A 15,036-nucleotide genomic window follows, 5' to 3' on the forward strand; every position below is an offset into this window, starting at 1 on the left:
AAAATAGTGCAACATGATTCAGCTCTATTGTATATGGGCCATTTTGTTACATTTTGTTACAGCTATAAGCTGTTTTTTCTTTTTATATAATGTTCTATCAAGCACATTCCTTATGCACAAGCAGCTTCCATCCTCACATAACCCCCTATAGCTTTATACAAATCCCACAAGAGAGGAATAATCCTCTTGCTGATCATGAAAAAGAAGCAGTGGCTGAGAACATAGGAAGGGAAGGGCAAATTATAATTTTTTTTAAAAGGTATTGCACTCACAGGTGTAAAACAGATATATGGAAACATATAACCATTTGTGACTCAAACCGTATGTGCTCGAAATTTTACTGTGAGGACCTGAGGGATGGATGTTTGTAAGTTGTTTTGATCTGGTTTGGATGGTAGCACCAGAAATATCTACTAGCTTCTGGCCAGAGCGTTGTCTATTATTGGGGTTGGCTGTCGAGGTCATGAGCTGTTGTGGTATGTAGGTAGGGCCAGAATATATGGGTAGGTGACCCTATTACAGAATCAGAAACAAGTTTATGAACTAAGTAAAAATCCCGGAGAAATTGAAAGAACTGGTGCCCATGTTTAGAGTCTCTTCAGTGACTCTGTAGCAAGGCAAAGGACTGAGTCGATATGTTACTGAAGTTAACAAGAATGGTATTGGATCCTTGATGTTCAAGAAGGTCCCTGTCAATATAGAAGAAACAGACAAGTGTCAGGGCTGGGTAACAGGTGATGGGTGAACATCTGTTTTACAAGAAATGTGATGCACGTCTGGAAGATGTGTGAGTGGGTAGCCGGGTAGCCTTGACACCTATTGATATCTCATCAGTATTGGGAATTATAGATTCCTCATCAATCAACAAGTGACAAGAGTTCAAATGGGTGTGCATTTTGGTATTAAAAAGTCTCCTGCCTGTTAGAATTGTATACATCGATCAATAAACCAGGTATGAAATTGTACTCTGACTATTAATCCTGCTTATGTCTTGTGCAACTTTTTTTTTAAACAACTATTTTTTACAAATTCATAACCACACTGAACGTAATGATAATCAATATAATTTCCACACATCGTATATCCTGCCAGCCCATGCATTAAATACCACTTTGAATAGGTACACTGCATTTTTAGAGGGATTTATTGCAGGTCATGATATTGTTGATACTTCAATGACAGATTTCAGTGCTTGAGTACAGAAAATTCTGACTTTAAGATTACTTTAGTACTTTGCTGTACTTAATGCTTATAAATCATGTTAGGCTTGTCTGTTTTTCAGCCAGATGGTGTGATTCAGTAAGGCTTAGAAATTTGCTGAACAGTAATTCAGCATTTTAATGTACTCTAGCCCTATGTTGGTTCATGCATCAAAATAGTCACTTGATATTTACATATCTACGATGGCAAAGTTCAGAATGTTCTTAATGGAAGTCTTCTTTTTGATTGATTGCATAGAGAATGTTGACCATTGTGTAATGACTAAACCAAAAAAAAAGCCTGCCTTGTTAAAACTCCTATTGCGTTTACTTACATTTACTATTTACTGAATGCTTGATCGGAGTTTAGAAATATCAATGAGTAAAAACAGTTTTATAAGGATGATCAGACGAGTGTTGACGGAGGTTGCTGTTCTAAGCCTGATCCAGTTCTTGCTGGCATCTGTTGGCCCAGGGGACAGGGGCACAAGTGGCACTCCCCAATACATACAACCCCCCCCAATCCCATGTGATTTAGAACAAAAAAAACACATCCAGTTTTTCTCTTACTCTACCTGATATAGATGGTGAAGGCTGTCACTCTACTACTGTGGGCCACATACCCTGTTGAGCATCTGTCTCCCATAGCAGGCCCAGTGTTTAGTCTGAAGCTGTGCCAGTTCTTCTTGCAGAAATCTAACAGAGTACTAAGACATGGCATATCATCCTGCCACAGAAGGACATAGGGCACAGGAAAGAGATAATATGTTGTGTCCATAGACACAGAGGTCCATAGTGTCAATGAACCAGTTACTCCAACTGGCCCATTAAGCAAAACTTGCACTATGGCACAGGACCCACTTCTAGTGCGGTATTTAACTTAAGGGCTTCCCTAGCAGGGCCGGCCGAAGACTTAACGCCGCCTGGGGCGAAGTTTAAAATGCCGCCCCCCCCCCCGCCGACGCGGGGGGGGGCGGCGGCATTTTAAACTTCGCTGACGCCATTATTCCCCCCCGGTACTTACCTTTAAAGAGTCCTGCTGGGGAGTCTCCCTGCTCTGCCACGGTGCCGGTTTGTAATGCTGAGAGCCGGAAATTGATGCCACTTCCAGCGCTCATCATTACAAGCCGGCACCGAGACTGAACAGGGAGACTCACCGCAGAGGAGAGAGAGAGGGGCGCCGAGCGGGTAAGCCCCTCTCTCTCTCCTCTGCTTCAAAACAAACAACCAAAAAAATGCTTGGGGCGGCAAAGTGCCGCCCCTTCTAAAGTGCCGCCTGGGGCAATTGCCCCAGTCGGCTCCATTGTAGGGCCGGCCCTGTTCCCTAGTGCCGCTGTTACTGGTGAATGTTTGGATATGACATCATACCTCAGCCCTCCTCCCTTTAAGGACGTGGGGCTCTGGGCCTAGTGTTAATAAACCTCAGTGACTTCAATTTTAACACATCCATTGTGCAGTGGCGCTACAGAGAGCCTGATCACCTAATAGAACAGGATGATTAGCTCCCTGTTATGTCGCACCCCTTGGCCTAGTTGGCCTAGACCTGAATACATCACTGCCCAACTCCCTCTTTGGACCTGCTGCCATCCTAGGCTATGAAAACCTGCAGAGGGTGCTACATTTGATACAGTTTTTACCTTAGAGAATCTTCCCTCAATTATTATGTTATTTATACTGCTGCAAATTATGATTATAAACTGAGCTAAAATAATAAATTATTTCTGGTATTTTCTTACCTCTTTTGGGGGGTTTTCATATTTTCACTAAATCTCTGCAGTTTATTTGACAGTCTATTCTTTATTGCTGTGATGCATTTCAAATCTCAACAGAGTTTTCTTGCTTGTTTTATGGTAATTTCATTCATTACAGATGGACTGGCAGATTGTGTGGACCCTGACTGCTGCCAACAAGCCAATTGCTTCTCTAGTACTCTCTGTCAAGGTTCACCTGACCCTCTGGACCTTATCCAACAAACTCAGCCACCATTCTCCCAGCACCCCCCAAGGCTCTTCTATGACCGAATAAGGTTCCTTATAGGGAAGGACAGCACTCACGTTATTCCAGGAGAAATTCATTTTGAAAGCAGGTAGGTGTTTTCCTCTCATTAGCTTTATTTTTCACATGTAATTTGTAATTTGCAAAAAAAAGTGTAATTTAACTGTATTTTGTAAATGGAAACATAGATCACTGTATTAAAGTGCACAACAAAGAAACAGAAAGGTATGAGGAGGTACTCATAATCAAGATGGCCACGAACCTGGGCAACTGTTTACTGGTACAAATGTGTAAAATGAGGCCTATCAAACAGGTGCGAGCATGCTGCAAATACAGTGTATTGGCTGTACATTGTATACAAAAAACACTGTATTTGCAGCATGCTCACGCCTGTTTGGTAGGCCGCATTTTATGCATTTGTATTACTTGAGCCTGGAACCAGCTTAGCACACTGCCATTTTCCTTTTAACTGTTTACTGGTAGTTCAGAAAAAATGAAACATGGAGTTTGTGTGGATGGTAGTGTGAAACCCGTAAGTGTGTTTTTTTAATTGGATTTGGTGGGACCAGCATTTGTTAAATGTAAACATAGCAAACGTATTAGTAACTATAATAAATATGGGTGAAGATTAAACAGAATGTTTTTTTAAAAGTTGAATTTGCTGTTAATGAAGAGAAGCGAACGTCGTCTTAGCTGAAATTTGAGCTGGATGGAAGGTATCGCATCAGATATTTTGAATGAAACATGGGAACTTCCTAGGGTCGGCCACTGGAAACTCTTCCTATTTTGGGGCAGTGTCTGTGACGGGACCGACCTGTACCCCGACTGGGTACGCCCGCCGAACGTTGCTTCCTTCGCCCCATGGCCACCGGGGCACCAGAGATTAACCCCTTCACTGTCTGTGGCTAGCCGAAACTGAGCTACACAGGGTGGCTATCGTCCTGAAAAGGACAATACGCGATCATAGCAGAGAACACAGCTCTTCAGGAACCTCGGCCGTACTGTAGTATACTGAAGTATAGCAATACAGCACCCTACCGCCCTAATAAGGGCAGCACCGAGGCTTACCTCAATAACAAGACAGGACTCGTAGTGAGGTAAAACAGGAACTCTCTTTATTTGGGAACACAGGGGTATTTAAACAGTACAAAGGATTGAGTTACGTCCAATCGACACACAAGGGAATTGCGTCCAATAGACACAAGGGAATTGCGTCCAATAGACACAAGGGAATTACATCCTGCCCTCCTTTGCATATGACTGAGTATTAGCACTCAGCCCAGTAGGGGGTCTCTACTGTAGTCTGTGTAAGGAGGGAGGGGGCAGGACATGTGGCACCTGGACAGGGTAGCAAACAAGGGGAACAAAAGCACACACCATAATCACAACATATACTGGGAAATGCAGGTATCACAAACAAGAACTATCACAGACGGCACCGATTAACCCGGGGCCGTCACATCTCCCCCCCATAGTCCGGCAGACCCGACTAGACCCCTAACGGGTCGGCTTGGGGCTGTCCGGGAAAGATAGGTGGGCATTAGGTTGTCTCTGCTCCCCAGTCTTTGGAGTGTGGCGCTCTGCACCCGGGCCCATAGTCTGTAGGGAGAAGGCTGGCACTCAGGCCCCTCCAGAAACCCATGGCATGGAGGCCTCTGTGACAGTCCCCTAGCTCGATTGCTCCTACAAAGGTAGCACTTACCAGGCCAACGTCTGCCTCTCCCGGTGCGTATACCATTCGCTGGAGAGAAGTGCCGACTGCCCCTTCTCCCTGGAGGGTACCCAGCCTCTGGGGAGGGATGCCGCCTGCACCCCCTCCCTGTTGCTCCCTCTGCCGCTGGGGAGATGAGCCGACTGCCTTATCTCCCTGGATCCCTGTTGTAGGTGCTGGGCAGAGGCCAGAGGTGTTCTGCCCTGTTGCCAGCGCTTCTGCTGGGGCTAAGGGATCTTCGGGTCCGGCCTGCAGCTGGGGGAAGGGAACGGTGTCCCTTGCTACCATCTGCTGCTGAGGAGGGAGGGCCGGTTCCTCTGCTCCCGGGATAGTGGGCTGTCGCTGGGGAGACTGGCTGGCTGTGCCATCTCCCGAATATGCAATCAGCCGCTGGGGAGGGATGCCGCCTGCACCCCCTCCCTGGCTCTCCTTCTGCCGCTGGGGAGATGGGCCGGCTGCCGCATCTCCCGGGATATCTGCCAGCCGCTGGGGAGGAGGGACGATACCCTCAGCTCCCATCATTGGAATCAGCCGCTGGGGAGCGCAGACCGGTTCTTCTGCTCCCGGGTCTGTGAGCTGCCGCTGGGGAGACTGACCAACTGCGCCATCTCCCGGGTCCTCACTCAGCCGCTGGGGAGGAATGCCGCCTGCACCCCCTCCCTGGTGCTCCTTCTGCCGCTGGGGAGATGGGCCGGCTGCCGCATCTCCCGGGATATCTGCCAGCCGCTGGGGAGGAATGCCACCTGCACCCCCTCCCTGGTGCTCCTTTTGCCGCTGGGGAGATGGGCCGGCTGCCGCATCTCCCTGGAGATCTGTCAGCCGCTGGGGAGGAACGCCAGTTGTCCTTCCTACCATGATTGGTGACAGCTGTTGGGGAAATCCAGATGATGGGGATGTAGGCGGGGCAGGGCAGAGGTCAGCAACTTTCTGCTCAGTTGCCAGCGCTTCTGCTGGTGTGGGGAACAGTGCTGGGCAGCGGACAGTGTCACTCTGCCCTGTGGCCAGCTCTTCCGATGGTGGGTCCCTGCTAGCAGGTGGGGACCCTTCGCTGTGGGACAGATAGACACCAGCAGCATTCTGCCCTATTGCCGGTGCTTCAGCCTGAGCGAGGATTGCTGATGCAGGACAGATGTCAGCGATGCTCTCTACAGGTGCCAGCTCTTGTGCTGGTTGGTCCTCGTTAGCCGGCCGGGACACCGTGCTGGGGGATGAGCAGAGGCCAAAAGCACTCTGCCCTGTGGCCGGCTCTTCTGCCGGTCTGGCATTTTGCGGTGCTGGGCAGAGGATCGCGTTGCTCTGCCCTGGTGGATCCCAGCTAGCAGGCGGGGACCCTTCACCGTGGGGCAGGCAGAGGCCAGCGGCACTCTGCCCCGCTGCCAGCATTTCAGCCGGAGTAGGAGGGGCGCTTGGTGCTGGGCAGAGAACAGCGTCCCTCTGCCCTGTTGTCAGTGCTTCAGCTGGAACTGCAGGATCCATCGACTCCCGTGTCATGCAAAGGCCGCCTTCCAGCAGCCCTAAGTATTCCATCTCCAGGCACCATTCCCGGTAGACTAGCCCTTCTAAGTCAGCTGCCAGGGTCAGTTCTTGGGAAAGCGGCAGCATTTCCTCGCGGTCCTTGTACAGGTCCCAGAACCTATAGCTCTCCGAACTACCAAAGTCGTCTTCTGCTTCAAAAGCTTCCCAATCTAAGCCAGGCACATAGAGGTCCTCACCTTCCGGAGAATAGTGATTTCCGGACCCCCACTCCTGCTGGGCTGCAGCCCAATATAATGCTCGATATAGGTCCCCGAGCTCGAGCTCCTTCGCCACCAACTTCTCCAGTGTGGCTACTTCCTCCTCGGTGGGCTGCCATCTCATCCGGCGACGCCGCAGCTTAAACAGCTCCCCGAAGCGTTGTTCTGGGGTAGGCAGGTTCTCACTTCTGCAGTTGTACCAGTTTTCCATGGCATCTTCCCACAGCTCTAGCCGAATCAGGGCTCTCCATTCCAGCCGTACTTCCTCTGTAATCGGCCCTCCCTGTATCATCAGGGCGACCTTAACTCGAGTCTCAAAGTCCCATAACGGAGCTTCCCACTTATACTCATCAGCTCCTTGTGACGCATTCCTCTGTAGATCCAGGTCCACCTTGAACTGCCGATCCATTTCCATTACCGTCCTACAGACTGTTTCTGCAGATGGAGTGGCTCCGTAGAATGCCATCCTCCTCTGTAATCTGTTGCGGAACTTCTTCGTTGCCTGTTCCCGACACCGGCTCAGTTCTTCTGCCATAGCTGCCGCCGATGTGGCTGTACCTCCTTGGTCAGCAAGCCTGTTAGTCCCAGTAGTGGTTGGGCTGTCTCTGTACTGAGGAAGCATCCCACCGCTGCCACCAATGTGACGGGACCGACCTGTACCCCGACTGGGTGCGCCCGCCGAACGTTGCTTCCTTCGCCCCATGGCCACCGGGGCACCAGAGATTAACCCCTTCACTGTCTGTGGCTAGCCGAAACTGAGCTACACAGGGTGGCTATCGTCCTGAAAAGGACAATACGCGATCATAGCAGAGAACACAGCTCTTCAGGAACCTCGGCCGTACTGTAGTATACTGAAGTATAGCAATACAGCACCCTACCGCCCTAATAAGGGCAGCACCGAGGCTTACCTCAATAACAAGACAGGACTCGTAGTGAGGTAAAACAGGAACTCTCTTTATTTGGGAACACAGAGGTATTTAAACAGTACAAAGGATTGAGTTACGTCCAATCGACACACAAGGGAATTGCGTCCAATAGACACAAGGGAATTGCGTCCAATAGACACAAGGGAATTACATCCTGCCCTCCTTTGCATATGACTGAGTATTAGCACTCAGCCCAGTAGGGGGTCTCTACTGTAGTCTGTGTAAGGAGGGAGGGGGCAGGACATGTGGCACCTGGACAGGGTAGCAAACAAGGGGAACAAAAGCACACACCATAATCACAACATATACTGGGAAATGCAGGTATCACAAACAAGAACTATCACAGACGGCACCGATTAACCCGGGGCCGTCACAGTGTCTTTGTGTAGGGTGTGGCTATCCATGGGTAGGGGCAGAGTTAGCGCCACAAAGCCTTTAGTGGGAGGGAACTGGGTGGGGATCAGGGCAAAGTGGGCAGGAAGTGGTCAGTACATGGGGAGTGGGCATGGCTACACATCCCTTGTCCAAAAAAAGAAGAAACTGACCATGAAACTTTTACATTGGATTGACCATGTATGAAATAATCATCTGTAAGATGAATGGCAACAACAAATGGTGGCAAGACAGTATTTACAATAATATGAATATGGCGGTGCAGAGCACAACTGGAGGCTCTATTCATTATAAATATAATTTAACTGGTATTTATGCCCATCATAAAACGATGTGTATTGTTTTCCTATTCCTTTTTTGCGCTTCTCTGTCTCTTTCTTCTATATCTCTTTTTTCTCCCTTGTCATTTCCCTCCCAATCTCCCTTTTCAAGGGAAAGAGATCAGAAAGAGAGGGGTGTCTTAACTCTAACTGGATATTCCCTTTTAGCCACGTTCAAGAATCCCATTTCCCAAAGTGACATGAATATTATATGTGTGCGATAAATGAGTTGAGCATGGGGTTCAACTCATGGGGCTTAATTACAAGCTAATACGTATTGTGACTACAAAAAACATATGTCAAAAGTCAAATAAGAGTATTAATTTATAAAACAGCATTATTTTATTTTTTTATTTGCAATCTTCTTTAGTCACATCTTAATTTTCCCATCACAACTAATATATGTAAACTATGTGTAAATTACGATTGAATGCCAAAGGCAAGCTGTCATTTAAGAAAACGCGACATGTATGGAAATGAATGTGAAATGCTTAGCTTGCCTTTTAGAGACATCTAATTGTTTCTAACCATTCCTACTCATAATTAGCCGTTAGACATTTTGGCACCCATAGCTCTGCTATCAAATGTCAATCCTAACAAAATAAAATACTGAATACAATTCACCTTAAAATCTACTAGGTGCCTTCATTGCATTGTATTAGCCTGGCCATCAGATTCAACATGAGTTATCGGTCATAATTAACAGCTACTACTGTATATGCTGGAAGTGTGGTGCTTGTGATCATTGTTAATTTTGTTAGTATTGAGATAGTATAGGTATGAATAATACTATATGTGTTGCTACATTGCAGACATTTTGATACTATAAAAGCTGGTTGACAATAACAAAATAACTATTATCATAAGTGGTTTCCAACTCTGTCTTCAAGGGCTTTACAAATGATCTACAACACATGCTAAGTGATGGGTATTGTATGTTACTTGAGTTCTTGTCTCGAGGATAGGATTGAACACCCCTTAATTCTGTTTCCATTAGTTTTATACATATACATATTTGTTGGAAGATACAGTAGATCTTAGGATATTTAGCAGCAATAAAGAATTTCTTGCAAACCATGAAAAAGCAGTTTAAATAAAAAAAAACTTTCTCATAGTTATGTATAAGCTGGAAGATGAGGAACTATATCCCTATATATATATATATATATATATATATATACAGTATATATATACAGTATATATATATATATATATATATATATCTAAATTTCTTCTCCATTCATAAGAGCTGAATGTATCAAAAGGGTAGATAAACATAAATGAAACATATTTAAATATAGCTTCATTTAAGCTAAGTATCAGCACTGTAATAAAAAAGTCAAACCATTTAAAAAGAACACAGGCACTTTTTACATCAGTGCTTGCTTTTTTGTCACATGACAGCTAAGTGTTCCCGCCAAATATTATTAAAGAGCAATTTCATGGGAAGTCTGGACATATAGTAGGTGGAACAGCTTCTTTAATGTAAATTGTTGTATAATACAAAACCTGGAATCACTGACTATTTAAAAGCTCCACAGCCAAGCTACAGAGCATAAATTCTAAGAGTCACCTGTAACTAAATGCACTGGTATATAGAATATAAATCCTTGATACAAACCCTGCTAAAATATTTTGCAATAGACGTAGCTAGTACCGCTGCTTACTCCATATAGTTTAACACATGCTATATAAATTAGCATCACTGCAGTCTGTTTTACATTGCAGTCACAGAAACAGTCCATAGCAAGGGAAAGACTGCAGAGGAAATGTAAATAAATACATTTATAGTGCAATAGACGGAAGGACAACTTAATGCAGATCCTCGTAGAAGAGAGAAATTCACAGTTCCTATAAATGTCGTAATTTAGTGTGAGGTATAAAATATGAGATCCAAAGGCAAGTCTGTGTTCACAAGCAATGAATGATGAGGAATAGAATAAATGCATCACGGAACTTCAAGATAAAGCAAAGAATAATGATAGTCGTGATGGATTTATCACAGGAACTTGGGCTTTGCATGATATGTGGAATATTAAACAGCAAGAAGAAAAGTCAGCTGAAAACACGGAACAAAATAAATGAGCCAGCCAAGAGATAATGGTTGGATTATAACTACTTGCTCACAGTGTGTTCTCGGCATTGATAATGTTTCACAGAGTACGGAAAATTAAAACAGCGTTATGGCACAATACGGTAATTTCTGAAAGAATATAAAGTGTAATATTTTTCGAAAACCAATCAAAGTTATTATTTTTTCTTACTCAATGACACTTTAGGTTATGAGATCTCTGAATCAATAAAAATCTTATTTAATATCCATAGAAAAACACAAGGTCTCAGGTTCAGTGAACTAAGCATTAGGGTCGGTTGTTAAATTCTACTTTGGAAAGTTCAGTGGTGTATAGAGGTGTTATCTTTTCATATTAAACTGATAATGGCAGACTATTTAACTCTTAAAGCTACATCTATATGCAGTTCCGCGTTATGAACTCTTTGTGCCAAGAGGATTTTAAAGAGATTGATATCATGAAAATATTATCATGAGAAGACACCCCATCACTACCTTTGGTCTATGTTAATACCTACATAGCTTAACGGGTTTTCTATATATACCTCTTGTGGTACACATCTGTCCTACTAACACTCTAATGAAGTTCTACTGCATCAGCGGCTAAAGCTGCTAGAAGGTGCTTTTGAAGACTATTCCCCTTCCATTAGTCAACCAGAGAGGAGCACAACCAGAAGCCCTTATAGAAGCTGCATCTTTTACTACCAAGTTGCCTCAAATATAGCTAATGCTCTAGATAAACCGTACCTATATTTTATTTCTTTGCAGCTAGGTGAGGACTGACTGCAATTGACAATTACATTTAAGTGTTACAAAGATTATGTTGGGAACCATAAAATCCATCTAGCACTTTTGTCAAAAACAGCAAATTCACATACCACTGAATCTAGAAATGACTTGTAAAGCTCTTTTTTTATTGATCTGTTTTTTTTTCTGTTTACAGTCGTGCCTGTGTCGTTCGGGGTCAAGTTGTAGCAGTTGATGGGACACCACTAGTAGGGGTCAATGTCAGCTTCGCTCACCACAGTGATTATGGCTACACTATCAGTCGGCAGGATGGAAGGTATATTTGTCATTTGCCTTTATTAAATAAGCTTTAACAATGTTCATGCTTGTTGGTCGTGAGATTAAACAATACCCCGCAGGGCAAGAGATTTCTAAGACGCTACATGTACTGATTCTTACTTAATCCTCCTTCCTAGCTTGTCTTTGTGAAATCAAACACAAATTAACAGGCCCTACCTGATATGTATCTAATTTTTGCTGTAAAAAAGAAGAAGGCTGATACCTTGTACCTAATATAAACACAAGGATAGTGACCCTCAATAACATTTTCATTTTTTTTATTAACGATACTCAAATAATATACAAAGTATGAAAAAATAATATTTACAGAGTGACAAAGACCACAGTTACCATATTGAGACAGTACATGCTCTGTGCAATGCTATTGAAGGAATCTTAGACAAAACTAATGAAGCCACTATGCTACACCATGGGTGGTTGATGACTGGCACTGGTAGGCCAGCATTCATGTCATTAAGGAGAATCAACTCCCAACCAGGACATACAATAAGCTGTATCAGTAAAACATAAGATACAATCACAGTCCACAGGCAAACTTCAAAATCAGGAAGAAGGACAGCACTTGTTAAGCAATGGAGGCTGCCCCTGCAGCTGCTGCCTACTTAATATTGCCCCTTTAAAAATACCTTAACTCCCTACATCACTGTTTCTTGACCAAGCCCCATCATAGTCTCCTAATTATCCACATATGTGCAATCATGCTGCCTCTTCTATACTATTTCACATGTTTCCTAGTTAATATGGAATCAGGCAGTAGACATTACCATTCAATTAGTTTAGTATTGTCCTGAAAACCTTGCCTTATATGACCATAAAGAAGTGGCGTTCAGTAGACTTGTGTGAGTGCTACATCCTGAATAAAACAACAGTGAAATGTTTTATAATTTAATCTTTGTGTCTATATTCTCTGTAGTTTTGATCTTGTTACCATCGGTGGAATCTCTGTCACTCTACTTTTTGAGAGATCCCCCTTTTTTCCTGTGAAGAGGACATTGTGGCTGCCGTGGAATAAATTCATTGTAGTCGATAAAGTGGTGATGCAGCGAGAACATACAGAAACTCCATTGTGTGACATGAGTAGTTTTATCAGCCCAAATCCAGTTGTTCTTCCATCACCCTTAACAACTTTTGCCGGTTCTTGTCCAGAACGAGGATCTATTATTCCTGAACTACAGGTAATAATGGGGGGGGGCAGCCTACATCATCTTTCTTCCCCATCACTTTAACACCTATTGTCTCTGTCAGTCTGTTCTCTGGTGCATGCAGGATTCATTTAAAAGCTAGTCCTTTATAGCAGTTCACTTACATCCCCTCACTTCTCCAATTACACACCTACCCAGTGTGATGATCTTTTCCCGTTCTTGTCTCAAAGGCTGTCCCTGTTTGAAATACACTACTCTGGCTTATGCAAGTCTCCTATTGTTTCTAGTCCTTCAAAAAGGCCCTTAAGATCCACTTCTTTGGGAAGCCTATAAACTGACAGGTTATTCAGCATTCTCCCACCTACCTCTTCCTCGTCTTATCAATCCTCACACTTGCTATCAGCTGTATTTCACAATTCCAGTCATGTGTCCAGTAATATTATTAATTTAATCATTGTTTACACTGAAATACAATTGTGTGGCTGGTCCTACTCTGCACTTTCACCTCTTGTATAAGATACCCCCACCTCCTTCTAGATTTTAAGCTCATTTGAGTAGGGCCCTCTTTAATTTTTGGTTGTGTAAGTCCATTTTTTTAATATGTCCAGTTTACCCATTGTCAAGGCTGCAATTAAGCTATTTTAACTGTTGGTAAATTCTGTAGCTTCAGTAAAAATAGTATATTTTGTCATAATATGAGTGATCTCTGTTTATAAACGTGAAGCATTTGTTTAAGAAAACACTATGCTGTATTTCGGCTAATCCTTCTCCGCATAGTTAATGGACAAAGCTCGGTAATAGAATTTAAAAATTCATGCCATGGGTATACACAGATGGAGAAGTTAGAGCATAAAGAGGTCAATAAGTATTGTCTTAAATTGGTGTCATAATGACAGTACAGTGCTTCCAAATTGCTCCAGACTTCTGTATTCACTTGAACAAGACCTAGAAAATGTGCTTTGCTATGGTGAAAAAAATGTAGGTCAGATAATTCTATACAAAAAAAAAATCCATTTTGTGGAAAATATCCTTAGTGTATTCAAGATCCAGATTGCATGACATGTTCTGATCTTTTCAGACACACATGTAAAGAGTGTTTCTTTCATCGTCACACAGCCAAAAAGTTTGGTCTCCAGCCAGGTGGCAAAATAGCATGATAAGCATGTTGGGTTTTAGAAGTAAAGACAGAAATGATTACATTGTTAAAAAAAAAAAAACAACCTTGATGTGCTTCTATGTACGGTATATGTTATTCTATTTTATAGGTTGTGCAGGAGGAAATTCCTATCCCATCCAGTTTTGTGAAGCTCAGCTACTTGAGCAGTCGAACATTTGGATACAAGAGTCTTGTCCATGTAATTCTGACCCATGCCACCATCCCTGTGGGTCTCAGTAAGGTGCATCTGACAGTCGCCGTAGAAGGCAGACTTACACAGAAATGGTTTCCTGCAGCTGTTAATTTGTTCTACACGTTCGCCTGGAACAAGACAGATATTTACGGCCAAAAGGTCTCAGGACTAACAGAGGCATTAGGTATGTATTTTGGTTTTATTAAAAATATAGTATGCATGGTAAAAATACACAGGGAAATGATCGCAAATGTTGTTTCATTTCTGGAAATTGCATGGTGACAAATTACAGGGTAATTTTGCCATTGTGAATCTGATGAGTTGATGACGCTGAAAAAAAAGGAAGAAAATAATAAACTGGATTAAAAAGGTGTAAAACAACGACAAAATCAAATGAAAATGCAGATGGCAAATTCATAATCACAGAACCTTTTTATCTAGTTGTCTTGGTTACAGATAATTGATTTTGCCTCTATACTCTTCACATTGTTTTAATCCTAGTTTTTAGGCCTGAGTTTCACTTATTTATTCGTCAAACGTTTTTTATTTTGGTGTACATTTTAAGGGACCACAAAAAGGGAATTATAGAATACCATGCTCCACGTACACTAGAAGACTGGTGCCCCCACATATACTTGGGACAAATGCAAAAGAACCTACCTCTGTGCAATTGTTTAAGGACTCCCTACCTCTGATGGGGAGCTGGTAGATTGGAAAAGGGCCCCCAAAACTACTAAAGGAGTTATAGGCAGTTTGTAAGGATCCTCACATTTCTGTTTTATGCAGCTTAAATTTCCGTCCATACTACGTTATACATAAAATATCTTTCAGTATACAAGAAGATCTTGTTTGATGACACTTGTATGAATACATAGATTACACCGTGGTCAACCTGCACAGCAAAATTGGGGTGCAAAACTCAAAAAAGTACTGGATAAGAAGTACAACCAATTAAGGCAATTTATATTTCTATTTTAACCATTGCCATCTATAAAACAAATACATATATAAATATTTTTGGAGAGACCAGTGCTTAAAATGGCCTCCATCCTGGTTTCCCCCATCTCAATTTGCAATTCCATTCTTTTAGCTTTTAAAACTTGACATGAAG

The 15,036-nt window shown here is 43.2% G+C and overlaps 1 protein-coding gene across 1 annotated transcript in view; it reads left to right on the forward strand.

Annotated features, from left to right (window-relative positions):
- The window catches only part of TENM1 (teneurin transmembrane protein 1), a 243,912-nt gene that overhangs the window by 169,401 nt on the left and 59,475 nt on the right, over positions 1 to 15,036 (forward strand). The window contains exons 17-20 of the mRNA XM_053473912.1: positions 3,069 to 3,285; positions 11,292 to 11,411; positions 12,348 to 12,609; positions 13,842 to 14,109. Coding sequence (XP_053329887.1) covers positions 3,069 to 3,285; positions 11,292 to 11,411; positions 12,348 to 12,609; positions 13,842 to 14,109 — 867 coding nt within the window. The remainder of the gene's footprint in view (positions 1 to 3,068; positions 3,286 to 11,291; positions 11,412 to 12,347; positions 12,610 to 13,841; positions 14,110 to 15,036) is intronic.

This window comes from Spea bombifrons, chromosome 8 (assembly GCF_027358695.1).
Source record: "Spea bombifrons isolate aSpeBom1 chromosome 8, aSpeBom1.2.pri, whole genome shotgun sequence".
Classification (NCBI taxonomy): domain Eukaryota; kingdom Metazoa; phylum Chordata; class Amphibia; order Anura; family Pelobatidae; genus Spea; species Spea bombifrons.